General features: G+C 34.6%; 2 protein-coding genes across 4 annotated transcripts in view; one reads left to right on the top strand and one right to left on the bottom strand.

Annotated features, from left to right (window-relative positions):
- Positions 1 to 27,295, top strand: part of prdm15 (PR domain containing 15) — a 32,943-nt gene extending 5,648 nt beyond the window's left edge. The window contains exons 4-25 of one of the 3 annotated variants that reach the window (XR_015501311.1): positions 673 to 826; positions 895 to 1,047; positions 2,379 to 2,481; positions 2,559 to 2,816; positions 2,900 to 3,053; positions 5,117 to 5,238; positions 5,353 to 5,447; positions 5,571 to 5,658; positions 6,456 to 6,623; positions 7,016 to 7,110; positions 8,413 to 8,544; positions 8,859 to 9,002; positions 10,412 to 10,575; positions 10,671 to 10,750; positions 13,958 to 14,077; positions 14,168 to 14,299; positions 17,155 to 17,238; positions 18,261 to 18,436; positions 20,508 to 20,585; positions 20,689 to 20,880; positions 23,691 to 24,314; positions 26,514 to 26,758. Coding sequence is in view for 1 of the 3 variants with exons in the window: in XM_087271012.1 (XP_087127138.1) it covers positions 673 to 826; positions 895 to 1,047; positions 2,379 to 2,481; positions 2,559 to 2,816; positions 2,900 to 3,053; positions 5,117 to 5,238; positions 5,353 to 5,447; positions 5,571 to 5,658; positions 6,456 to 6,623; positions 7,016 to 7,110; positions 8,413 to 8,544; positions 8,859 to 9,002; positions 10,412 to 10,575; positions 10,671 to 10,750; positions 13,958 to 14,077; positions 14,168 to 14,299; positions 17,155 to 17,238; positions 18,261 to 18,436; positions 20,508 to 20,585; positions 20,689 to 20,880; positions 23,691 to 24,236 (3,238 nt within the window). In the remaining 2 variants the exon portion in view is untranslated. Of the gene's footprint in view, positions 1 to 672; positions 827 to 894; positions 1,048 to 2,378; positions 2,482 to 2,558; positions 2,817 to 2,899; positions 3,054 to 5,116; positions 5,239 to 5,352; positions 5,448 to 5,570; positions 5,659 to 6,455; positions 6,624 to 7,015; positions 7,111 to 8,412; positions 8,545 to 8,858; positions 9,003 to 10,411; positions 10,576 to 10,670; positions 11,990 to 12,243; positions 12,913 to 13,957; positions 14,078 to 14,167; positions 14,300 to 17,154; positions 17,239 to 18,260; positions 18,437 to 20,507; positions 20,586 to 20,688; positions 20,881 to 23,690 lie in introns of those variants that run through there. The other 2 variants (XM_087271012.1, XR_015501312.1) reach the window with 2 other exon arrangements.
- mdh2 (malate dehydrogenase 2, NAD (mitochondrial)) overlaps positions 1 to 27,635 on the bottom strand; it is a 181,365-nt gene that overhangs the window by 98,692 nt on the left and 55,038 nt on the right. The gene's annotated exons all lie outside the window — the stretch shown is intronic.

Raw genomic sequence — 27,635 nt, 5'->3', positions numbered from 1 at the left:
ATATATATATATATATATATATATATATATATATAAAATATTCTAAGCATTTAAACATGACAATAAATATTATATACTTAATCCACACACTGCTGTGCAAACATTTGCATCAATAAGATTTATTTATTTTGAAGAAATCATTTTTTAGTGAAAATTTTGATACATTTATTTTTCAAGATTCTTTCATGAATATAACATTTAAACAGCATTTATTCAAACTGAATATTCATGTAACAATGTAGAAGTCTTCATGATAATGATATCATTTGATATTATGTGATATGATATATGATATATTATATGATATGATATATCATGTGATTTGATATAATTTGATACTATATATTATGATATGATGATTTGATTAGATATATATGATTTGATATGATATGATATATTATATGATATGATATATGATTTGATATGATATGATATAAAAACAAATTCCTTGTGTGTAAAGCACACTTTGCAATAAAACTGATTTCGATATGATATAATTTGATATGACTGAAGGATCACATGACACTAAACACTGGAGTAATCATTAACCTTTGCCAACAGTTATTTTAAAATTTTATAATATTTCACACAACTCTATCGTACTGTCGAACAGTATATATATATATATGAATGAGTATACATGAAATATTATCATCGTTTTTCATGTTAAAGGTCATCTTTACCAGACAGCTTGGAGATCAGGTTAGCTGAGGAGGGTAAGGAAGGTGTGTTTGTGCTTCGGCGGTTGGTCAGGAGGACTCGATTTGGCCCATTTGAGGCCACGAGGACTTCAAGCCTTCAGACTGAGGGGGCTTTTCCTTTAAAGGTAAAGGACAGGCCATCAGAATGCTACTTTTAAACCAGTGGAGCTATACTTAATGTTGTGTTTCTCAGATATTCCAGAAGGACGGCTCAGTGGTGTGCTTTGACACGTCCAATGAAGACGACTGTAACTGGATGATGTTGGTTCGGCCTGCCACAGACCACAAACACCAGAACCTGACAGCCTACCAGCAAGATGATGATGTTTATTTTAATACGTCGCAGGTGTGTTTATGCCACACATCATCATATTTTGCTATGTTTTTTATCGTGAACTAACATGTTGAATTGTTGGAGCATGAATTAGCATGTTACTAGCATGTTTTAGCATTAATTAGCATGTTGATAGCAAGTTCTAAGCTTGTTGCTAGGCTTTGCTAGTTATAGTTGAATAGCTGACCAAATATATGAAGGATATAATGGATGAATGTGTGTAAAATGTTCTGTGAGATTTACTGAAAGTTTTCACCCCCTCACTGGAAGTCTGTGGGATTTTCTCTGATTTCCTGAATCAGCTTTCGGAAAACCATTAGACAGATCAGTTAGAAAAGATATAGCATGAATCTTCAGATCAGCCTGCAGGTGTGTAGTAAATTTGATGGTTGTAGCTTGAATGCTTTAGGAGAAGAAGGGTTTCAAAGATTAGTCATTAAAGAAAAATCAAAAGAGTAATATTCAGCCGTAATAAGATTATTTATCTCATGGCTTTGTTTAATTGTTTTAAAATATGGAAGTTCAGACCATAACCATAATGATAAGGACACAGAGGAACGATATCATTGTAATTACTTTCAAAACAACGTGCTTCCAAGCAGAATCGGACAAACAATTGGTGTTTTTCCACAGCATGGCACATCTTGGCTAGGCTCTGTTCGGTTTGCGTTTCCACTGCTGGTAGTGATTATTCTCATGGACCAATGCTTACATCACATTTTGATAAAGGTTTGGCTTACTCAAGGTGGCACTAAAAATGTACGAGGAGCTATATGCACACAATAGAAAAGCCCTGAAAAGTGAGCTGTACCGAACTTAACCCTGCTGTACCATGCAATGAAATCATGCCTTATGAGGGCCAATCCGAATTCATCCTGCTTTAATGTCTGCAAGAACTGGAAATTGCTGATACTTAAATTTCAGTATGCTTATGCACTTCCAACTGAAACGGAGTATTAAGTTGGGGCCGGGGCCTTTTTTTGCTCATCATTCCCTAAATCATGAACTACCAGTAAGAGAGGGTATTAATAAGCAGTTGCTATGGAAATCCTCTGGTTGACGTCAACAGAAGGACCATCCTGCCAAACATGGAAGCACTTTCATTAAAGATTATCACAGCAAACTTTTTTTTTTTTTCAGCGATTAACAGTGGATCAATTATTCGCTTTAAGAATAACAATATGAGCTAGCAAAATAAACAGTACATGTTTGTTTCACTCACAGAACTAAATGACCTCATTCTTTGATGTGGACACTATAATAATTTTTCATGTCAGTGTGGCTTTAGAGTATATAGATTTGATTGCCTATTTACTTGAATTCTTGAATTTCCTTCTCTGCAGGATGTTCTACCTGGGACAGAGTTGAGAGTCTGGTATGGAGCATTTTATGCCAAAAAAATGGATCGGCCTGTACTTAGGCCACCTTTACTTCCACCCCAACCAGGTATGCGTGCTTTAAAGTATCTTTATGGTGTTCAGAGTATCTCTTTATGCTCATAATTCATCCTTTTGCCTCTTTAGAATTGCCATCCAACAAATCTGGAGACTCTCCAATGAAGGCACCACCACCAGAGAACCTTCCTGTCCCAGACCAGCTGCTCTGCCAAACCTCAGCACCAGCTGAAGACCCACCTGTCCCGCAGGTTACAGAGGCACTATCCCAAAACAACACTGCCATAATTGCTCCGATTCAACCAGAGCCAGCCAAAAAGCAAAGCAGACCAAGACGGACAAAAACACAGAAATCTGTGCCAAGTGGAGCAGCTAATTCTGCTCAAGGTGAGGTGGGAATTTTAGGAAATGCTCATTTAGTAGAAAAGTAACACAAAAATGAGATTTATATGTCACATTTTGGCTAGCAGAAGCTCCTGTTGCCGAGTCCAATGAGCAGCCTCTCAGTACTGTGGCTCCTGATGTCCCTCTTTCTGTGCTGGACGTCCAGGAGGTCATGGTTAGTGTAGACCCTCCGCCACTCAAAACATCCCGCTTGACACGATCCCCCATGTCATCTGGAAAGTAAGGAAGCAATTACTGTTTGTTTATGTGTTTTAAAATGCATGAACTACTCATTAAATGTAAATAGGCAGCAATTTAAAATCTGAAGGATTCAATAGTATCTGGCTGCAGACTTGCACATGCAGTCTGAGACATGCACTCTCAGACACATGCACTCTGTAGAGCTAGTGATGTCACTCTGAGGGGTAGAGTTAGGGGAGGAGGTAGGTGTGCGCATTAACCAAGCATTGCATGCAGTCTCAGCTTGTGGATCATGTGACACTGCATTCAGTTTTGGCATTACAGGATAATGTATATTTTCAAATTTATTACAAATTTGCGGACAGAATATGTCAAGTTGATAATGCTTTTTCCTAATCTTTGTCTTCAAACTTATTTGACAAACAAATGTATTGCAATAAAATGTCTTTTTAACATTTTTCATATTATGCATATTTCTTAACATTATTGTTATAGTTTTGTGTTCAAAAAAAGAACATTTAAGAGTTCTTACAGACCTCAACATTTTTAACCTATGTGTCATTTAATTTTTGTCTCACAATTATGACAAAACATTTAACCTCAGAGCTCAAAAAAAGACTACAAAGGTTTACAAAAAAGTTATAATCTTGGAACTACAACAGATAATTTCTCTGCAACTCTTACATGGTCGCCCACTGAAGCTAAGCAGAGCTGCGTCTAGTCAGTGCCTGGATGGGAGACCAAATGGGAAAGCTAGGTTGCTGCCAGAAGTGGTGTTAGTGAGACCAGCAGGGGGCGCTCAAACCGCGGACTGTATGGGTCCTAACACCCCAGTATATTGATGGGGACTCAATTTTTCTCAGTGAGCGCCGTCTTTTGGATGAGACAAGGTCCTGATTCTCTGTGATTGTTAAAAATCCCAGGATGTCCTTTGAAAAGAGTAGGGCCAAATTTGCCCTCTATCCTCTGACCATCATGGCCTTCTAACCATCCCCATATCATAATTGGCTTCACCACTCTGTGTTCTCGCCACCAATCAGTTGGTGTATGGTGTGCAGTCTGGCGCAATATGGCTGCTGTCGTGTCATCCAGGTGTAGTCCAAAAAAGTGCTTTGAGTGTCCAGAAAAGTGCTATATAAATGTAAGGAATTATTATTATTATTATTATTATTATTATTATAAGAAAAAAGAAGGCAAAATGTATTATTTAAACAGATAATATCAGAACCGCAGTTTGTAATTTAGAGTTCTAAGGAAAAAAATCTGATTTGTGAGATGTAAACTCTATATAAAGCTTAAAGAAACTTGCCTTTTCAAGAAATAATATCAATTCTGAGAAAAAGAGTGGCAAGATAAACACAAAATTCCAAGATAATAGTTGGAATGTAATGTAAAGTCATTTATAAACATAACAGTTTTAATAGGTCAGAATTGTGAGATGTAAACTCTGAATTACAAAATAAAAGTCACCTATATATTCCAATGAAAAAAAGAATTGTTAGGTTTATACTCAGTATCGCAACAGGAACAAATTTGATTTCTATGTTACATAATCCATAAACTCATAACTGCAAAAACAATTATTAGTGTATATTATAATGTCCAATATATGTACAGTTGAAATTAAAATAATTAGAATGGTTTTCTTTATTAAAATGATTAGAAATATTTCCCAAATGATGTTTAACAGAGCAAGGACTTTTTCACAGTAATTCCCATGAGATTTTTTTTTCTGGAAAAAGTCGTATTTGTTTTAATTCAGTGAGAATAAAAGCAGTTTTATATTTTTAAATATCATTTTAAGGTCAATATTATTAACCCTCTTTAACTTTAATTATTAGCCCCAACACATTTAGCTGAATACTAATATCTGGAAAAATATCTAGTAAAATATGATGTTCTGTCATCATGGCAAAGATAAAATAAATCAGTTATTAGAAATGAGTAATTAAAACTATTATGTTCAGAAATATGTTAAATTCTGACTTCAACTGCATATATTTTTCTTTCTTGTCTTTATTCCCCTCAGATTTACATATTTATGTATCTCTGTGTTGAAATATAATGTCATCGATCATACCTTTTGTCCTGTTTTCTGCTAGACCTATTCTGAGAAAGCGAACTCTTCGTCCGGGTGGTGATCATAAAAGAGTTTACCAGTGCTGCCTCTGCAATAAAGTGTTTCAGAACAGCAGTAACCTCAACCGACATATCCGCTCCCATGGTACATCTTCCATCATCCCTAAAAAAGGACTTGTCGCTCTGTTTATCCAGAGAAGTTATTAGAAGTTGTGCTATATGCTTTATGTCTAATCGAAACCGTCTTCTTCACATACAGGAGACAAGTGTTTTAAGTGTGACGAGTGCGACAAGATGTTCAGTCGAAAAGAGAGTCTTAAACAGCACATATCCTATAAACACAGCAAGAATGAGGTATGAGACATTTTGATCAATTATTTTCCATTTACGGATATTTAAATTAGCATAAAAAATTGTGTCCGTCAAAAAAAAGATACATTTATTTTTCTGTATGTTTAACTTGTTTGTTTTTCCTAGCCTGACATTGAGTATAGATACAAATGTTCAACCTGTGAGAAATCCTTCCGAGTGGAAAATGCCTTAAGATTTCATAACTGCAGGACAGGTAAAGCTTTATTTTTAATATCATTTATTTAATCGTTTTAGCAAAATATCGCGCTGTTGTTGATTTATCAATTTTGTGCCAATGGACTTAAAAAATGGGAATAAAGATTTTTTAAAATTATGTTTTTATTGTTATGTATTTATTACTTTTGTAGTTAGTTTTTTGTTGTTGGTTATATATATATATATATATATATATATATATTATATTAATTATTAAAAATATATTATATTTTTATTATTAATTATTTATTTTTTTTTTTATACATTTACTGTGTTATTTTATAACTATATTGTTTTTCTGATGGTCATTGGTTCTTAGTTGCAGACAAGAAGAGTGTATTATTACTTATTTTTGTATGTATATGATATTGTATCTGCACAAAATGTTAATAAATATATTTGGCAAAAAAAATAAATAAATAATAATAAATAAATATATATATATATTATTAGCTCCTTTAAGCTATATTTTTTCCGATAGTCTATAGAACAAATCATCGTTATGCAATAACTTGCCTAATTACCCTAACCTGCCTAGTTATCTTAATTAACCTAATTAACTTTAAGCTGTATAGAAGTGTCTTGAAAATTATCTAGTCAAATATTATTTACTGTCATCATGGCAAAGATAAAATAAATCAGTTATTAGAAACGAGTCATTATAACTATTATGTTTAGAAATGTGTTGAAAACATCTTCCCTCCATTAAACAGAAATTGAGGAAAAAAATAAACAGGGGGGCTGATAATTCTGACTTCAACTGTACGTATCTCTTATGCTTCCCTTTTGTTGCAGATGACAAAACGTTCCAGTGTGAGATTTGCTCCAGGTTTTTCTCCACTAACAGTAACTTGTCCAAACACAAAAAGAAACACGGAGAGAAGCTGTACGCCTGTGAAATCTGCAATAAGATGTTTTACCGCAAAGACGTCATGCAGGACCACCAGAGGCGACATGTCGTTGGTGAGATATACATTTCATATCAATTTTTAATCTTTTAAAATAGAAAACACTTGAGGAACATATTTAACATCCTTATGAAGTATTACTGAAAGTGAAAATGGCATATAAAGTACAGTATGTACACACCTGAATCAACTCATCAGAACATTAGAAGAGACTCTCAAGACCTGAAGATAACGAGTTAGATACGGGAGACATCCAAAATATATATTGTTGGTGTGCTTCCAGGAGTAAGGTTGGGAAACACTCCTCTAATCAGTAAATAAACACTAGCAGTAAACAGATCTGCTCTGTTTCTAGGCTTCATTAACTTTCTATGCCCTTCGCTTTAAGCACAGATCATCAAGCATTATGTCACTTTCTCTGTGTATGCATTAATGGCTTTTCCACAGGCCCGAAGAACTTGAAACGTGAGGAGCTTGAAGTCAACGGTGAGGAGGGAAGCAAATACAGAAAGGAGCCTTCAGCGTGTCCTATTTGTGGAAAGGTGATGCTCCTCAACCTCTTTTTTATTTAACCCATTGATTTTTTGCTCAAAATATGAACAAATAGTCCTGATAAAGCTTGAGTTTGTTTTAGGATGAGAACAGATAATTTTTTCTCCTAATTCTTACATTTTGTGGTGTAGGTGATGTTTGAATAGATTGAAGATTACATTATAAAAAACATTTAAAATATTTTGGAACAGTAAACATGTCAGGCTAAAAAATAAAAATAAGTCATTATTTCTCTACAAACAGATATTTTTGCCCTAAAAAAACTAAACAAAATAGTCATTAAAAAATGTAAAAAAATAAAAACTTACATATACCGTAGGAACGGTATAACAGAAAATTATAGCGGTTTTAAAAACTTGGCTTTTCCAACCTGTGTTAAACCTTGAAATCGGTTATCATCCCATGCATAGATCTAACTAACATTCTTAGAATTGTAAGATGTAAACTCAGAATTGTGGATAAAAAAGTGAAAAAAGAAAATTATAATTGCAAGATGTAGAGTAAAAAAAGAAGCCTGAAACCTTGCAGGTGTGAGAAATAGCTAATAATATTTATAGTTAGTTATCTAAATATAATTAGACAATAACTTGCCTAATTACCTTAACCTACCTAGTTAATCTAATCAACCTAGTTAAGCCTTTAAATGTCACTTTAATCTGTACAGAAGTGTCTTGAAAAATATCTAGTCAAATATTATTTACTGTCATCATAGCAAAGATAAAATAAATCAGTTATTAGAAATGAGTCATTAAAACTATTATGATTAGAAATGTGCTGAAAAAATCTTCTCTACGTTAAACAGAAATTGGGGGGAAAATAAACAGGGAGGCTAATAATTCTGACTTCAACTGTGTGTATATATATATATATTAATGCAAGGTACTGTTAATTAGGTTACACATTTTTACTGTAGTATTTTTACATTTAAAATTTTTCTTTTTTTTTCCGAATTTTTACGTTTTCTTTGCCCATATTTATAAAGGGTTCCAATGTTAGTGGAGGGCATTGAAGAAATGAAAAAATAAAACAGATATTTTTTTATTTTCAGGCATTCTTGTTACACGTTCAATATAATTGCTAAAGTAATTAAAAATAATTAATTCATTATACATAATTTCGTGCAACTAACCCTAGGCCAAAACCTCATCCTGACCCTGACCACATGTAGTAAGTACATTAAATGGATAGTTACACTCTAAAAAGGACACCTTAAATTAAAAAAGAAAGTAAACAAAAACAAAGCACTATTAAAAAAATAGTGTAACCAAGCTTTTTTAAAATTATTATTCAAGGTGTTTTCCTGTCGGAGTAATATGAACAAACATTTACTGACCCACGGGGACAAGAAATACACCTGTGAGATCTGTGGTCGCAAGTTCTTCCGTGTGGACGTCCTGAGAGATCACATCCACGTGCACTTTAAGGTGTGGAGGAATTTTTTAAGATGATCTTTTCCTCTATCTATCTGTCCGTCCTTCTGTCCGTCTGTCCGCCATCCATCCATCCATCCATCCATCCATCTATATCTATTTATCTATCTATCTATCTATCTATCTATCTATCTATCTATCTATCTATCTATCTATCTATCTATCTATCTATCTATCTATCTATCTCTGTCCGTCCGTCTATCTATCCATCCATCCATCCATCTTGTATTGAATATGAAAACAAAATGACCAACCCACAAGAATATAATGATGTCCACTTATTGAGTCCCAAAATGCATCTTTTCCAGGACATCGCCCTAATGGATGAGCAGGAGCGAGAGGACTTCATTAAGAAGATTGGCATCTCTATGGAGGAGAGCGACGACAGCTCTGATGAGGAAGATGAGAAGAACGATCCCGAACATCACAAATACAGCTGCAAGAAATGTCAGGTAAACGAGGAGCCACTCACGGTATTTATTCAGTTCATTCAGTTTTTCTATTGGGCTTAGTCCCTTTATTAATCAGGGGTTGCCACAACGAAATGAACCACCAACTACTTATCCAGCATATGTTTTTACACAGCGGATGCCATTCCAGCTGCAACCTATCACTGGGAAACACCCACACACACTCTCATGCACACACATACACTACGGCCAATTTAGTTTATTCAGTTCACCTATAGCGCATAACTTTGGACTTGTGGGGAAACCGGAGCACCCGTAGGAAACCCAGGCTAACACGGGGAGAACATGCAAACTCCACACAGAAAACTGACCCAGCTGGGTTTCGAACCAGCGACCTTCTTGCTGTAAGGTGATTGTGCTACCCACTGCAACACTATGATGCTGTTTCAGTTATTCAATGTTTTTTTCTAAATGCTCACAGATGCATATTTGAATTGTGTTTCCGTTCACATTAATTTTTTCATTGCAATATAGATACAATGTTTAATGCAAGTCAGATTAAAATAATCAGTGCATGTTTCGATTTTTTTTATTTTATATATTTATTATTAAATAGTAATAAGCAGCAGCAATATTTACCAATTTATTACCGGGGTGTGAAAAAATTTTGAGGAAAGCATTTGAAAATTTTCTAGTTTCTCTTCCTGTATTTATGAGGCATGTATTTGAGTAATAAATATATTTATAAGTATATAATACACACACATAACATACAAAATATATTTATATAAATATATTTATATTTATTCATTTTCTTGTTGGCTTAGTCCCTTTATTAATCCGGGGACGCCACAGCGGTATGAACCGCCAACCTATCCAGCACATTTTTATGCAGCGGATGCCCTTCCAGCCGCAACCCATCTCTGGGAAAATGTATATATTTATAATTTTTTTTTTCTTTTTTCGTTTTGGAAAATAATAATTGGTCATGAATGACAGATGTTTTCAGTTGTTATGATTAAGAATCAGTGTTATTTCAATAAACATTAACTTCTGGAAACATTGGTATTGAGTGTACAAAAATAAATATAAACGTATCTAAAAACCTGCCATCTTTTTGTTATCTTTTGCAAAAAATGCTGTTGGTGACAATGTTTTTACTTTAGATCTAAAAGAAATGTCATCAATAGTTTACAGAATAATACAAAATAATAAGGAAGAAAAATGTTTTTTTTGAACAAAAGTTTTATTTGAACACACAACTATAAATTATAAATCAAGAGAAACTGAGAATTTTCAAGCGGTCTTTTATATTTTTCTATAGTTGTAAATATTGATACAAATAAAATGGGATGTATAGACTTCTATAATCCTTCTTTTTTTAGGAGCCATAATATTTTGTTAATAACAAAACATTTATTCACGAATCGTCATCTGTTTATGTTCTTCAGGTGACATTCGCCAAGGGCCGTGATTACTTGAAACACATAATGGAAATGCATAAGGAAAAAGGTTACAACTGCACGATGTGTAATCGCCGCTTTGCTCTGAAAGCCACATACAACGCTCATCTAGTTATTCACCGAGACCACCTGCCTGATCCTGCAGTGCAGAAGTAAGACCACCACACTGAAGATGTTCAGAGCTTTCTGTTTAGAAGAATATCATATTTGTTGATGGAATCTAGAAATGTTGTCTAATATATTTCAGATATATTCATCCATGTGAAATGTGTGGACGGATCTTTAACAGCATCGGGAACCTGGACAGGCACAAAATCATCCACACAGGTAGGAAAAAAAAGTACTTTAGACCAGAAAGGCTACAACATTTGCGAACAGTTGAATTTTCAAGTTTTTAAATCTATTGTAAGCATGTATGAACACTAACATTGGGTATGTTTTTATTTATTTATTCATTACAATACGGGTGCCAAATCAACACTCGAAAAGAGTCACAAAATGAAAAATTCTTTAAATTCAAGGATACGTTAAACTTTTTAGCTCAGGGAATATGTACAGTTGTCACGATCAACAGTGATCTAACCATCATAGATAGCTGGAGAACATTCACATTCACCAGAACTACAATCCTGCCTCAAAATAAACTACAGATCCAGTCATGCAACACACACACACACACACACACCTACTTTAAGTCACCATTGATTAATCTCCCACAGCTGATGCATCTCATGGACTGATTACACACACATATATACTGTATGGCTCACTTTAAAGACACTCTTGTAAACTGATTGTGAACATTACGATGCGTTTATCCCTTGCCTTGCCTTGCCTTCCTTGTTTAGTAGTGATGTTGAAATGAAGCTTTCTGAACCAGTGAAACTCATTCATGTAGTAATACAACAACAGAAATATAAACAAATCACTCAATTCCTGTAGTTTTTACACATAAGGTATGTCACATTACACAACCGATGACTGTAGTAAAATCCAAGGTATTCAAAAATATTTACAATTGTTGTATTCCAACTAGTCCCGTTCCAAGCGGGGAACGAATCAGCGATTCCTGCATGGGAGGCGAATGCTCTAGGAGGAGGCTATGTGAGCGATGCTTTTGGGCTGCACTCGCCAGCTGGCCTCTGTTCAACACTAGTATACTACTTATATGCAGGGGTTTTCTTTAAAGGTAGTTGTAAAAAAATACACTAATACACTTTAGTATGGTTCAAATCCTTTTTACTATAATTTACTATTGTATTTTGATTTAATTACTGGTGTGTGGGACCGGTGCAGTGCTTTGAAACAGTAGAAATGTATGTAATCGACGCCTTATCTCTTGCTATGCACTTTACTATATGCGCCTTACTAACCCATGAGGGTGTTTAAAAATTTGAATCAATATTTGAACCAGTCACGTGGTTATAGGTGAAAATGAAGCTTCGGACGTCACTGATCCTGTGATGATGGCAAAATGAATCAAGCTCCAGTACACTGCTTCACTGCGAGAAGCATCGTTTTTTTGATACATGCTTCGAAGCCTCGACGCACAATGTCATATCACTAGTGTGTAGATCTTGCTTTGTTTTGTTTGTTTACGTTGTATACTCCCTGCCTTCGTACCTATGGCTGTTATTTCGACTACGACTTTGGATTGCCCATTCACTTCTGTTTGTCCCTGTATTGACCATTGCTTGCCTGACCACTCTGTTTAATAAAACCTGCAAAAGGATACTCACTCCTTGTCCACATTCACTTCACATTACAACAATGCAAATTGTATCAAAGCAGCTGTTTACAGTAAACGAGAAATAATCCAGCTTCAAATACCAGCAATTTATTTTTGCAGAAATATGACCACATTTGAGTTTTCTGGCTAATACACACTTCATGACTTACTGCATTTCCTGACCTCTCATGAGAGTGTTTAAAATGATGGAGTGTACACGACATTTCACTATAAATATAACATTTTAACAGAATAGTTTTAAAGCTGATATAAAACCTTTAAAGTCACGCTCTATATTGAAATAACATGGCGAATATGTGCTTTTTCACAGATGTTATAATTGATAAAATGACTTTGTCCATGTTTAAAATACAGTAGCTGATATCCATTGTTCTGTTCACACATTGCCTTGTCAACTCAATACGTCTGTGGTTATTGCACAGCGATAATGATGTTTGTTTTCCACTCGTTTCTTTTCTGATTGTGAAATGAGTCCCACTTCAGTGTTGACATCTTGTGGACAAACCAAGTAGTGCAAAAATGATTCAAAGCACATGTGCAAGCTGCTTGTACTTCATATGCACGGTTAGAAAAATTGAGTTGCGCACGTGTAGTATCTTTCCAGTCTCCTACTTCCTGACTCTTTCTTTATACTTTCTAGTGTTTGTGTTTTTTCTGTCCAACGGTTATAACCAATAAAAATTAGCGCTGTCAAACGGTTAATCATGATTATTCACATACAAAATAAAAGACACAATATAATTTGTGCGTACTGTGAATTTTTTGTGTATATAAATAAATGTAAAAAATATTTGTTTATATTTATATATATATAAATATTTATAAATAATACAAATTATATATAAATATTTATGCACATACACACTGACCGGTCACTTTATTAGGTACACCTGTCCAGCTGTTTGTTAATGCAAATTTCTAATCAGCCAATCACATGCCAGGAACTCAATGCATTTAGGCACGTAGACATGGTCAAGACGATCTGCTGCAGTTCAAACCGAGCATCAGAATGGGGAAAAAAGGTGATTTAAGTGACTTTGAACGTGGCATGGTTGTTGGTGCCAGAAAGGCTGTATTTCAGAAACTGCTGATCCACTGGGATTTTCACACTAAAGCACAATAGGGTTTACTGAGAATGGTCCAAAGAAGAGAAAATATCCAGTGAGTGGCAGAGTCTCGATTTCTGCTGCGACATTCAGATGGTAGGGTCAGAATATGGCATCAACACCATGAAGCATGGATCCATCCTGCCTTGTATCAGCGGTTCAGGCTGCTGGTGGTGGTGTATTGGTGTGGGGGATGCTTTCTTGGCACACTTTGGGCCCAAATCCGCAGCAACTGTATGTTGCTATCATGTCAATATGGACCAAAATCTCTGAGGATATTACTAGTACCTTGTTGAATCTATGCCACAAAGGATTAAGGTAGTTCTGAAGGCAAAAGAGGGTCCAACCTAGTACTAGTAAGGTGTACCAAATAAAGTGGCCGGTGAGCGTTTATCTTTTGTATTTTATGCACAGTATGTGTGTGTGTATTTCTACATATATACACACCAATATGCAGTACACATGTATATATATTATATACCTGGATTGTGATTAATCGTTTGACAGCACTAATAAAAGTGTCATTAAAATGTCAGTGTTGGCAATGAAAATCATTATGAATGCACAAAACACAACAGTATAACACTGGTAATGAAATATACATCATATGCACTGTATAAGGACCCTCGCATTCATGTGCAAACAATAGTATAATAGTCATATGTGATAAACCCTCAGGTGTGAAGAGCCATTGCTGTGAACAGTGTGGAAAGTCGTTTGCCAGGAAAGACATGCTGAAGGAGCATCTGAGAGTTCATGATAACGTCAGAGACTTTCTGTGTGCAGAATGTGGAAAAGGTACGGATATTTTAGCATATCGTAACCATAAATCACCCATAAAGCAATGCATTTACAGTACAATGTTTATGCATTTGTGTTATTCCAAAGGTATGAAGACAAAACATGCTCTACGGCATCATATGAAGCTGCACAAGGGAATTAAAGAATACGAATGTAAAGAGTGTAACCGCAAATTCGCCCAAAAGGTCAACATGCTGAAGCATTATAAAAGACACACAGGTGAGGAGCATATGGAGACTGAGGAATTGTGGGTACATTTTGTTCATCATTTTTCAAAAAAAAAAAAATAAATAAAATAATGAAACGGTTTTAAATTACAACACAATTTATTTCCGATAGAACATTATTCCGATGCCATCGTCCATCGCCTATGGTCAATAGACAACACGATGCTAAGCCGGCATCGCCGATCCTCTGCCCCGCCCCCGTCGCAAACCCACTCACGAAAAATACACACTCAGGCCCTGTTTACATTAATACGTCATAGTGTTAAAATGGCATTTTAGAACGAAAATGATCCACACCATGTTTTACTGAACAGCCCTCCGTCCCCTGAAAACGCACATCATGTGACCACACAGACACAGCCACACACACACACACAGCCATACGCTGTAATGCGCTCCTCTGAGCTCCAGGCAGAGAGCAGTGCACATCGGAGAGTTTATGAAGGGTGTACCACTGGATCGCGTCTCACTATAGTTGTTAAACGTCTCTATGCATTTGCGGGACTCATAATGCCCCCAAACGAGTGATAAACTCCTGGAAATCGCGCGTCTCCCTCCCGGTCCTCAAATAAGTCGCGCACCCTTCTCACCCCCGGATCTCTCCTCCTTCCCCCACTAAACCCAACCACCCCCTTTTTTTTTCCACATGATGATGCTGCCATCGTCCATTGCTATGTTTTACATTAGACATCGTACTATGCCTAATTGGTCGACATCGCCCAACCCTAATATCAAGTTCAAAAAGTAAAAATAAATCTTTTTATGTATCTTTAGCTATGTAAACTATAAAGTCTAATTTTCATATTTTGGACGTAATCAATTTCACGTTTCGTGCCATGTTGTTTAAAAAGCAATTTGCACCACTTATGGGTGTGTTGAGGCGCATTGTTGGCGCTTTGCTATTTTGAGTCAACAGACACAGACCGCACCATTGGCCGTCTAATAGCTGGTCTAAAGTCAATATCTCAGGGTTTTTATTATTAATGAATGCATTGGTTATGTGCCTATGTGGATCCAAAACACATACACGGTACTTATTACACACACAGGGATGTACAGCAATACACAAACATCTTTAAATATGAAAAATTTATAGACTAAAATTTAGAAAAAATATTATTGTTTACATAAATTTAAAAAGTGCATTCGGACACGGTCTTAGTGCTTTTGTGCCATCCGCTTACAACTTTGGACTTCAATATAATAAAGCCTTATGAATGAGTGAAAACATTAGCAAATATTCTGACTCTGAATTGGCTGTTGTCATTTTTCTTTTTCATATTTTCCTCCTGCCATTAGTATTTATTTTCAGCCCTGGGTTCACCTTTGGGCTGCTTCAGCCAATAGCGGAACAGCAACTATCAGGAGGTGGGCATAAAGATAGTAAGCCCCCATCTGATTGGTCAGATTTTGATAAAACAACCCATGCAAAAAATAAGCTTTTTTTTGTTTTGTTATTTTGTTATTAAAGAGTGCATTGATTATATGCCTATATGGATTCGAATTGTGCATACAGGTTGCTTATTTTTACACACACAGTGATTTACAGCAATGCACAAACATCTTTAAATATGAAAAATTAAAGGATTAAAATGTAACAAAAAAATATTGTCTATAAACATTTAAAAAGTGTATCCAAACACGCCCTTAGTGCTTTTGTGCCATCTGCTTTAGACTTTGCGCTTAGTTCGTTAAAATACAGCCCTATGAATAAATGAAAACAGAACAGCAACTACAGGGGAGGTGGGGTAAACATAGTAAGCCCCCATTTAATTGGTCAAATTTTGATAAATAACCAATGCATAAAATAAAATAAAATAGTTTTTTTTTGTTATTCTGTTATTAAAGAGTGCATTGGTTATGTGCCTATGTGAATCCTAAATGTGCATAAACATTGCTTATTACACACACAGGGATGTACAGCAATAAACAACATCTTTAAATATGAAAAATTATAGGATTAAAATGTAATAAAAAAATATTATTGTTTGCATAAGTTTAAAAATTGGATTCGGATACACCCTTAGTGCTTTTGTGTCATCTGCTTTAGACTTTGAGGTTTGATTTTCCATGTCCTGAATCACACATTCAGCTTCACGAGCTATAAAGTCTTATTTTCATCCTTACTTTACTGAGTTAAACTTTTGTATTAAATAACTACTTTCTGTGTTATTTGTCATTTCAGTGATAAAAGTATATATTTTGTGTCTGTGTGTGTGTTCTGGTCAATAAAAAAGCATAATAGTCTGTTGAGCTCTGATAGAAAAAGCATGTAAGTTGCTCCAAGTGATGTCATTTCCTCTGGTGGGAAACTCACGAAAGCATTGAGGAAAGCCACTATTCTTCATTTGGACAGAATTTTTAGGATACACCAATAGAAGAATAAAACAGTAAATGTCAACCCTGTTATTCTGATATTACAGTGAAGTTTTCATTTATTAAAACACAAAAACAATAATATAAAAAATAAATAAAAATCTGTTTTAGACATGACATGTGGGGCGTTTGGTTTAAGGTTAGCATCTTGAAGCACAGCACATAGTGGTGGAAAATGTCAACTCTGTTACTGCCAGCTCTGTTGGTGGTTTAAAAAAGGTTCAACAACAATTAGTAACAGAATCAACTGTTTCTTATCACATTTAAAAATGCTTCAGTATTTCACATTAATAACAGATTTGTTTTACTGTAAATGATACATTTGTTGTGTATATCCTTGAAGCAAAATGAATGCAAAATGCTTCAAATGTGCCCTCAGTTATGGAATGAGTCATATACAGAAGTATAATAATAAACATGATGCATATAATAAAATGTATATAAATTGAATGTAATAATGTATTCCTCCAGGCACAAAGGACTTCATGTGTGAACTGTGCGGGAAGACGTTTAGCGAGAGAAACACAATGGAGACGCACAAGCTTATTCATACAGGTATAGCATGTTACACTGATTGCGTTTCAGTAAACTGTTTACTATCAAAAGGCTGCAATTTACTGATTTAAGCTGAAATCATGGTGACTCATCAAAATAAAGTCAATAGTAGGGCTGCACGATACTGGAAAAACAGGTGATATGCCATACTGTTGTTGAGTATTGCGATAATAATATTATTTACGATATAAATCTTTTCTAGAAAAATGCTATTTTTTATTAGCTATGTTTTAAAACCATTTATTTATTTAATGATATTAAAGTAAATGGGTAAAAGACATTTTCTAAAAAAAAAAAAAACTGTGTAAAGTTGCAAAAATGTAGTCTTTAAGGGCGTACTCACACTATGCTATCCGAACCGTGCCCAGGCGAACCGTTTCCCGGTTGGCTTGACAAGTGTGAGTGCTCCCAATTGGGCTCAGGCACGGTTCAGTTGGCCGGCCCTGACCTAGTTGGAAGAGGTGTGCCAGAGTGCGGTTCGGTTGTAGTGTGAGTGCAAAGCACGCCTGAGCCCGAAACTGAAGACTCAACGGGACTTTTATGGGACTGCTTCATATGAATTTATTAATCATTATTACTTTTCAATGAACACGAACTGTCATAGTTTATTAAAGACGCAAACCCCTGGCTGCACGTCATCTTCAGGAAACCTAATACCTGCAGCAATAATCATTTATGAAAGTCAAAAGTGGTGGATCTGTTCAGCAAAATATTTGACTGCGTGTCACTGCATCCCAAACGACTAAAAATAATACAAAACAATAAAACTAAAGCAATGTCCACTGTGCTGATTCCTGTTAAACTGAACAACATGTCATCGATAACTTAAGCATGCTCCGGCTGGGATCCAATGTATATACTATTAATGCGATAATGCTAATTTTGTGATATATTATGCGGCCCTACTGAATAGCTACTAGCATTTGAGAGTAAAACAACTGATATAAAGACAAAAAAATGAATTAATGACTGCTTCTGAGGTCTTTTGGAAGGTCTGTGAATTTACTGTCTCTCTTTAACAGTTGGAAAGACGTTTTCATGCTCCGTGTGTGACAAGAAGTACGTGACACAGTACATGCTTCAGAAACACACACAGTTGACCCATGAGAAGGTGGAAGCTCAGAGCTGCCATCTGTGCGGCACCAAAGTCTCCACACGAGCCTCCATGAACCGCCACATGCGCCGAAAACATCCCGAGGTGACTTACTGTTTATTTTTTCACTGAAAAGAACATTTGCATTTTGATGGTAATTAAATAACTTTTATTAAAGCACACTGGTGTGTAATATGACCAGAAAGGTGTTAATGATGTGCCAACAATGACAGAAAAATAAATTAAATTAACTTAAATTGTATAATTCGTACATTTTAAAATCACATTTGGCATAGACATTTAAAGCATCAAACCAATAAGAGTGTAGTATAGATGAACGAATGTTTGATTTTATTTATTTAATATATTATATATATTTAAATATAATTATATTGATATATAAACATATATTATCATTATAAATTTAATATTAATAATATAATTATTATTATTATTATTATTAAGACAAGAATGATCTATTTTAGCATTTAAATATCTTTTTTTAAGGATCATAGTGTGACCCTAAAATCTAAAATCATATTATTTAGTGCTGTTTAACAATTAATTGTGTACAAAAAAAGTTTTATATATGCGTGTACGGTGTATATTTAAATATTTTGTATTAAGATATTATTAACATTTTTAATATGTGTTATATGTATATATTTACAGTTGAAGTCAAATTTATTAGCCCCCCTTTAAATTTATTTATTTTTTTAAATATTTCCCAAATGATGTTTGACAGAGCAAGGAAATTTTCACAGTATGTCTGATAATATTCTTTCTTCTGGAGAAAGTCTTTCTAAAACTGCTTTCCAAAAGCAGTTTTTAATTTTTTAAACAACATTTTAAGGTCAAAATGATTTGCCCCTTTAAGCTATATTTTTTAAGAGTCTACAGAACAAACCATCAATATACAATAACTTACCTAATTACCCTAACCTGCCTAGTTAACCTAATTAACCTAGTTAAGCCTTTTTAATGTCATTTTAAGCTGTATAGAAGTGTCTTGAAAAAGATCTAGTTAAATATTATTTGCTGTCTTCATGGCAAAGATAAAATAAATCAGTTATTAAAAATGAGTTATTAAAACTATTATGTTTAGAAATGTGTTGAAAAATCTTCTCTCTGTTAAAAAGAAATTTGGGAAAAAAAAATAAACAGGGGGGCAAATAATACAGGGGGGCTAATAATTCTGGCTTCAACTGTATATATATGTAAAGAGTTTAGATGCAAAAAATTATGTCTTCTGTTTTTTCATGTTAAAAGAGATGAAAATAACCTATTCTTTGCCATAATAGTTAAATTACTGAAACTAGACATAACATAGGACCCTGAGAAAAATGCTAATTTTAGATGAAAATTTCAGATGGCACTTAGAAGTTTTTGCATCTGAAATGCAAAATTCATTAATTTTCCTTCGGCTTAGTCCCTTATTTATCAGGGGTCGCCACAGCGGAATGAACCGCCAGCTTATCCAGCATATGTTTTACAAAGCGGAAGCTCTTCCAGCCACCACCCAGTACTGGAAAACATTCATACACACTCATTCACATACATACACTATGGCCAATTTAGTTTATTCAATTCACCTATAGCACGTTTTTGGACTGTGAGGGAAACCAGAGCACTTACACTAACATGGGAAGAACATGCAAACCCCACTTTGAAATGCCAACTGATCGAATTTTTAAGCAGCTGATGCCCTTCCAGCCACAACCCATCTCTGGGAAACATCAATACACACTCATTCACACACACACTCATAGACTACGGACAATTCACTTGTACCGCATGTCTTTCAACTGAGAACGCAGGGAGAACATGCAAACTCCACACAGAAACGCCAACTGAGCCGAGGCTCGAACCAGCGACCTTCTTGCTGTGAGGCAACAGCACTACCTACTGCGCCACTGCATCGCCCGCCTTATATATACACAATATGCCCAAACCTCTGTAAATGCAAATTTTTGTTTGTGTGTGTAATTAGTTGTTATTAATCATTTAGCAGCACTAATTTTTTAAAAATTGTATATATTGCCACAACCCTTTAATCCACTAGGCAAAATTTTAATCATTTATTATATAACTAAATTTATAATAATGATGTATTATATTAATAGATTAAAAATAAGTATCAGATTCTGACAACATTTGACATGCGGTTCCTCTCTAGATCGTGGCGGTACGATTGAGTGAATTTGATATTTCAGAACCATCAACAGTCGACGCCTCCACCATCAGTATTGCACAGGTTTGTCCTTTAAAATCCTTTATTTCATGAGAATGAAAATGAAAGGAGGATAGTTTTGCATGGGGGACATTTGAATATTTTTATTATTAATCATTGTTTTCAGCCTCCTCTGACTCTGGAGAAAAGCTCTCTTACTGAAAAAGTCTCCAGGAACTCCAAGAAGAGGGCAAAACTCCTTCCTCATGAGCCCGAGCTGTCAGATTCAGACGAGTACAGCGACTTCACCAGCAAAAACACTGAGTTTCCTGCTGCTGTGGGAGATGAAACCAACTCTGCCGTACAGAGCATTCAGCAGGTACATATAACATATAATCAAATAACATGTACATTACTATATAGCAAATGCATATAGTTTCCTGAACTGAGCATTGAATTGCACTGTTACCTTATGGTGTATTTAACACTGTATTTTGTGTGATGTGTGTTCCTTCGACAAATAAATTTCCCTCTGGGATTAATGAAATGAAATGAATCAATCAATAATAATAATAATTGAACTATATTGATAAACAGATATTTTATTTCATGCAAGTTGCCCCCCCTCCCCAAGTCACTTGCAGTTGCAGTGGGTTTAAAATAATAATAAAAAAGAAGCACACTATTAATATTTGTAATTTTTTTTTAAGAATAAAAAGGAACACATGAAATTTATTGACTACAGTCAATAATGTTTTTAATTTTAATAATACTTCACAGTTGTACAGTTTTTACTGTATTTTTGATCAAATAAATGCAGCCTGAAAGGTGGGTGTACACTGGTCGGAAGGAAAGGATCACATGCTTACTAAGGAAAGATTTGCAAAAGGAAAGCCACGGCCCCATACTCAATATTTAGCTTCAGTTGGAAGTACATTAACATACTGAAAAGTCTCAGCAACTTCCGGTTCACGTTGACTTTAAAGTCTGTGTGGAGTCAAATTTCTCAATGTTTATTTTTCCAGCTCACATTGTTATTCTTAAGATGAATATTTAATCCACTGAAAAAAAAAGTTTGTTTTGGTAATCTTCGATCAACATCTGACCATTTGCTTCTTCCTTTAGAGTGGTGATCCTTCTGTTGACATCAACATGAGCGCTATGTAAGATTATTAGTATTCTTAACCACGCCCCTCTTATTTAGATAGGTATGAGGGAATGATGCGCAAAAGAAAGCCCTGCCTCCTACTTAATATTCTGTTTCAGTTAAAAGTACATTAACATACTAAAATAAAAGTCTCAGCAACTTCCGGTTCACATAGACTTTAAAGTCTGTGTCGAATCAAAATTCTCAATGTTTATTTTGGCAGCTCATGTTGTTATTCCTAAACTGAATAATTAATCTGTGCAAGTTAATCTCCTAAAAAAAATTTGGTTTCGATAATCTTCAATCAACGACTGACCATTTGCTTCCATCTTTAGAGTAACGATCCATCTGATGACGTCAACATGAAGGCTTAAATAGTAGCTGTATATCAGTATTCCTAACCACGCCCCTCTTAGATAGCTATGAGGAAATGATGTGCAAAAGAAAACCCCGCCCCTACCTAATATTCAGTTTCAGTTGGAAGTACTTTGACATACTGAAATAAAAGTCTCAGCAACTTCCGGTTCAGGTGGACTTTAAAGTCTATGACCATTTGCTTCCACCTTTGGAGTGACGATCCTTCTGTTGACATCAACATGAGGGCTTTCATACAACTGAATATCAGTATTCCTAACTAAGCCCCTCTTACTATCAGATAGCTATGAGGGAATGATGTGCAAAAGAAAGCCCTGCCTCCTACTTAATATTCTGTTTCAGTTAAAAGTACATTAACATGCTAAAATAAAATAAAAGTCTCAGCAACTTCCGATTCACATAGACATTAAAGTCTGTGTGGAATCAAAATTCTCAATGTTTATTTTGACAGCTCATGTTGTTATTCCTAAATTGAATAACTAATCTGTGCAACTTAATCTCCTAAAAAAAAAATTTGTTTCGGTAATCTTCAATCAACGACTGACCATTTGCTTCCACCTTTAGAGTGACGATCCTTCTGTTGACATCAACATGAGGGCTTTCATACAACTGCATATCAGTATTCTTAACCACGCCCCTCTTACTATCAGATAGCTATGAGGGAATGATGTGCAAAAGAAAGCCCTGCCCCTACCTAATATTTAAGTTGAGTTGGAAGTACATTAACATACTGAAATAAAAGTCTCAGCAACTTCCGGTTCACGTGGACATTATGGGGTACTTAACTGCAACGAAAATGCAAACTTAGATGTATCAAGCCAACTTCTGGTAAACCGCAACACACAGTGGAAGAGCGGCTTTAGTGAGCAGAATAGTCTTCTTCTTAAAGGGCTCCAATTTTGGCCCCTAACAAGATGTAAATTAAGAAGCCTATTTTATTTCTCCAGAAAGCATCTGTAAAGTTTCAAGTCAACAGATGAAAAATAGCCATTCTTGGCTAATTCTGGCACATTTTACAGTAATGTTTATTAATGTGCATTGACCCTGTAAACAAATAATCTAAACAAAAAAAATAAATAAATAACAAATATCCATCAGATTACCAAATATATCCTGTTGAAAATGTCAATATTTGGGTCAGAGGGAATTGTAGCTATTTTTGTGCCTGTGCCTTTAAATAATTATATATTCTGGTTCTCCTCGACGTCTTAAAGTAGGTTCTTCCCTGCCAACTCTCAGGACATGTCGTTTCAAAGAAGGATAATCTGTGTCGACTGTCAGGATATACACAGCAAAAAGAGAAAGCAACTCGGACACATTGAAACCTTCCACAGTCAAAAACACCAGAGTAAGATGAATAAGCCACACAGAAATGCTTTTACAGCATTCATGCGTACACACACAAACACACTCACACACATGTAACACATTGTGCAGTTTTACTGATCTGCTCATGGCAAATATGACAGGATGTCCACCAAATGGGTAAATATGCTGATCTTATTGATCTCAAATAGGGAGCAACACGGTGGCTCTTTGGTGACCCCTGATAAATATGGGACTAATCTGAAGGAAAGTAAATAAATAAATGAATGAATGAATGAATGGTCTGAAATATCTACATTCTGTGTATTGACAAATCTCCTCTGCCCAATGTACACACACAGGTGGTAGTGTTGACCGACCCCAGCGCCCCTCCGGTGTCTTCCAGTTCAGTCAATTTAACCAACATCACCGTGACCCCCATCACAGCCCCTGCTCCTGCCCAGTTTAGTAACCTGCAGCCGGTGGCTGTCAGTCACCTAACTCCATCTGACCGGCCGCTCACCCTGGACAGCTCCATCCTCACTGTGACCTTTGACACTGTCAGCGGCTCAGCCATGCTGCACAACCGGCCGCCAGATCTCCAGTCCGAGGCTGTGGGCACGGTGGGGGCCACGGCTCCACAATCGGTTGCACATTTTATCAACCTCACCACCTTCGTCAACCCCCTTCCCCATCAGCTGGAGCAGCCTGCTTTAACCTGGCGGCCCGTGGCAGCCGATGGAGCTCACACCGCCAGCATAGATGACCCTCAGACGGACACAGCGGCCCCTCAGGAGCCTTCGGATCAGCCACAAACACTCCCAGAACAAAGACATCAGATTCAGACGCAAGTCACAGGACCTGCTCAACAGCAGACCACCGCTGCGCCACAGATGTTCAGCTACTGAGACTTGAAGATTTATTAGAGCTAAGGTCAGATTTTTGGAAGTTGATTTGGACCAATGTGATCGGGATTAAGCACTTCTGTTTGTTAAAGGAACACTCCACTTTTTTTGGAAATTACATGTCCCCTAGAGCAGTGTTTCTCAACCACGTTCCTGAAGGACCACCAACACTGCATGTTTTGGATGTTTCTTTTGTCTGTCGCACCCATTACAGGTCTTTCAGTCTCTGCTAATGAACTGATGATCTGAATCCGGTGTTTGGTTAAGGAGACAATGAAAATGTGCAGAGCTGATGGTTCTCCTGGAACATGGTTGAGAAACACTGTTCTAAAGTTAAACATTTGAGTTTTATCATGTTTGAATGAATTCTACCGATGTTTGGGTCTAGCAGGAGCACTTTTAGCTTAGCTTAGCATAAATAATTAAATCGGATTAGACCATTAGCGTCTTTCTCAAAAATGAAGAGTTTAGATTATTTTCCAATTTAAAGCTTGACTCTTCTATAGTTACATCTTGTACTACGACTGAAGGAAAATAAAGATAATAGGAATAAAATATTATAATTAATCAAATTAGAATATAATTAAAATTAGATTATAAGAATATTTTTTATAGACTGAAAAGCAACTTTTCATTTTCCTTCAGTCTTACATGATGTAACTGCAAAAGTGTCAAGCTGTAAATAAAATAATTAGAAAAACTCTTTGGCCATTTTAGTGAGATGCTAATGGTCTAATCCGATTCAATGATTTATGCTAAGCTATGCTAAAAGTGCTCTAAAAAGTGATGCAGAGATCGCCTGAATGGATTCAAAAATGATAAAACTAAACCTGTTAGTAACACTTTATAATGGCTACACAATGGGAATCATTTATTAAGCATTAGCTAATAGTGAATTCATTATCTGTTAAGCATTACCTCTACATTAATAGATGTTAGTAAGCAGTTAATTACTGCAGCTACAAATGCTCTATTCTTGACTTATGGGAACATATATATATATATATATATATATATATATATATATATATATATATATATATATATATATATATATATATATACATACATACATACATACATACATACATACATACATACATACATACATAATGTGCTTAATGATTGTATTTTCATACTTTGTTAATTATAATTTTTTATTACTAAATAATTATTGCATTATTTACAAATCAGTTATTTGAGAGAAGATTCTGGGTTTAAAAGATTATTGAGAATGCCTAAATAAATGTTTAATAAACTATTTAAATTAACATTTATAATTCTTATTATTCAGGCATATATTAATAGTTAATTTGCATGTTAACAAATGCTTTATTAATTCAACTTCATCCAGTTTTGTCACCTAAACAAAGATTGGGTATAATAAATAATAATATTTATGTTTTTATAAATCCCTAATAAATGACAATTGAAGGCTCAGTTATAGTCTAAACAGGAACAAAAGACAGTAAATGACTTCATTCATTTCTGTTTGTTTGAAGATACACATATGAAACCGTATCGAATGAAAATGAATCTTTGCAATCTTATGTAAAGTGAAATGACTGTGCAGTTTAAAACGTCACTAAATAACATTGAAAAGTTGCATCATAATATATTGTTAAATTATTATATTGTTGTTTTATCCAATTGTTTGTTGTATTTTGACACTCCTGTTATTCAGTAATGTTTAAACTTTACAGTCATTTTACTTTTAGATAGGATTGCAAAGATGTATTGTTCATTTGATATTGAGCCTTTAATTGTCCTTTTTTTTTAATTGTCAAGGATGTATAAAGATTAAATAACCCTCGCTTTAGATTAGGTCACAAAACAGGATGAAGCTGAGTTAATTGAGCATTTATTAACATGCACATTAACTATTAGTATATGCCTGAATAATAAAATATAAAGATGTTGATTTAAATAGTTTATTAGTTATTTACTCACTCATCATGAATGATCTGTAAAAAAAAACACAACTATTAAATACAAATGATTTGTAAATAATGCGATACTTAATTTTGTTATGAAAAATAATCATTAAAAAGTATGAAAGTACAATCATTAAGAAGATTATAAATGTGCTTATAAGTCAAGAACAGAGCATTTGTTTCTGCAGTTATAAACTGCTTATAAATGTCTATTAATGTAGAGGTAATGCTTAACAAATAATGAATTCACTATTTGCTAATGCTTAATAAATGATTCATAGTGTTTTGCTATTATAAAGTGTTACAAACTGGGGTAATTCTAATTGTAAAATTTGCCTATTTCCAGTGTTTCTCTCAAAGTTTAATTTGAGTTGATTTAAAAGAAGAGCTGCACATTATTTAGATCATGGGAGGTGATCTTCTTTAGTTGGTTGATAAATGCATTGAATGAAATTTGAAAGGGATCGTTTACCTGAAAATGACCGTTGTGTCATCGTTTACTCACTCTCTGTTTGTTGCAAATCTATTTAATTTCCCTTTTTTCTGTCCAACATAAATACTATAAATATAAAGTATTGCATAAGATATTTTAAAGAATGTTGAAAACTGGTAGACACTGACATGCATAGTAGGACAAAATGCTATGGATGTCAATGGATACTGGTTTCAAATATTTAAAAAAAAAAAAAAAATATATATATATATATATATATATATATATATATATATATATATATATATATATATATATATATATATATATATTTTTTTTTTTTTTTTTTAGAATATCTGAAATAGAAAATATATAGAGATTTTATTTTTAACAGGAGAAAGATTTGGAGCCACTTCAAGGTGAGTAAATTGTGATTACATTTAACATTATTGGGGTGAACTATCTCTTTAAAAGGAAGCAGGATTTTTAGTTTTTGAGAATAAGGACAAAGTTATATTTGTTGTAGGATGTCATTCTGTAGCACATGTGGATCAATGATGTCAAAAAGAGTAAATTAATAGAAATCTAATACCTGGATAGATTGTATTGTACGTGCAAACTGGAATTATTTTCTAAATTGTTTTTTTTTTTAAAGAAAAATGAATTGTCCTAATAAATGCATGTATGGAGCTGGACTTGGTTGTGTTGGACTTGAAATAATTAATAAGACGTAAATGAAGTACATATAATATCACGTGTAAATAAACAAGGAACAAAGGACATTTTTAGCAATAAAATGTCATTGGTTATGCAAGAGAGATTTATTTAAGTAAATTGAACATTTCCTCTAGGCTATGAGAATGTTTGCTTAATGTTGTCCTTTATGATGTCATTATTAAAACAATGTTTGGGGAAGTTTAGATCTCGGTTACCAAAAAAGAGAATGTTTCCAGAACATTCTTATTTCGTTGCCATCAAAAAATTACAAACCGAAATCATACAGGAATGTTAGCCGGATGTTCTGTCATTGCTGGT

This window comes from Danio rerio, chromosome 10, assembly GCF_052040795.2.
Source record: "Danio rerio strain M-AB ecotype USA chromosome 10, GRCz13ab, whole genome shotgun sequence".
NCBI classification, from domain to species: Eukaryota; Metazoa; Chordata; class Actinopteri; order Cypriniformes; family Danionidae; genus Danio; species Danio rerio.
The sequence above is the reverse complement of the archived record's forward strand: the minus strand, read 5'-3'. Positions and strand labels throughout refer to the sequence as shown.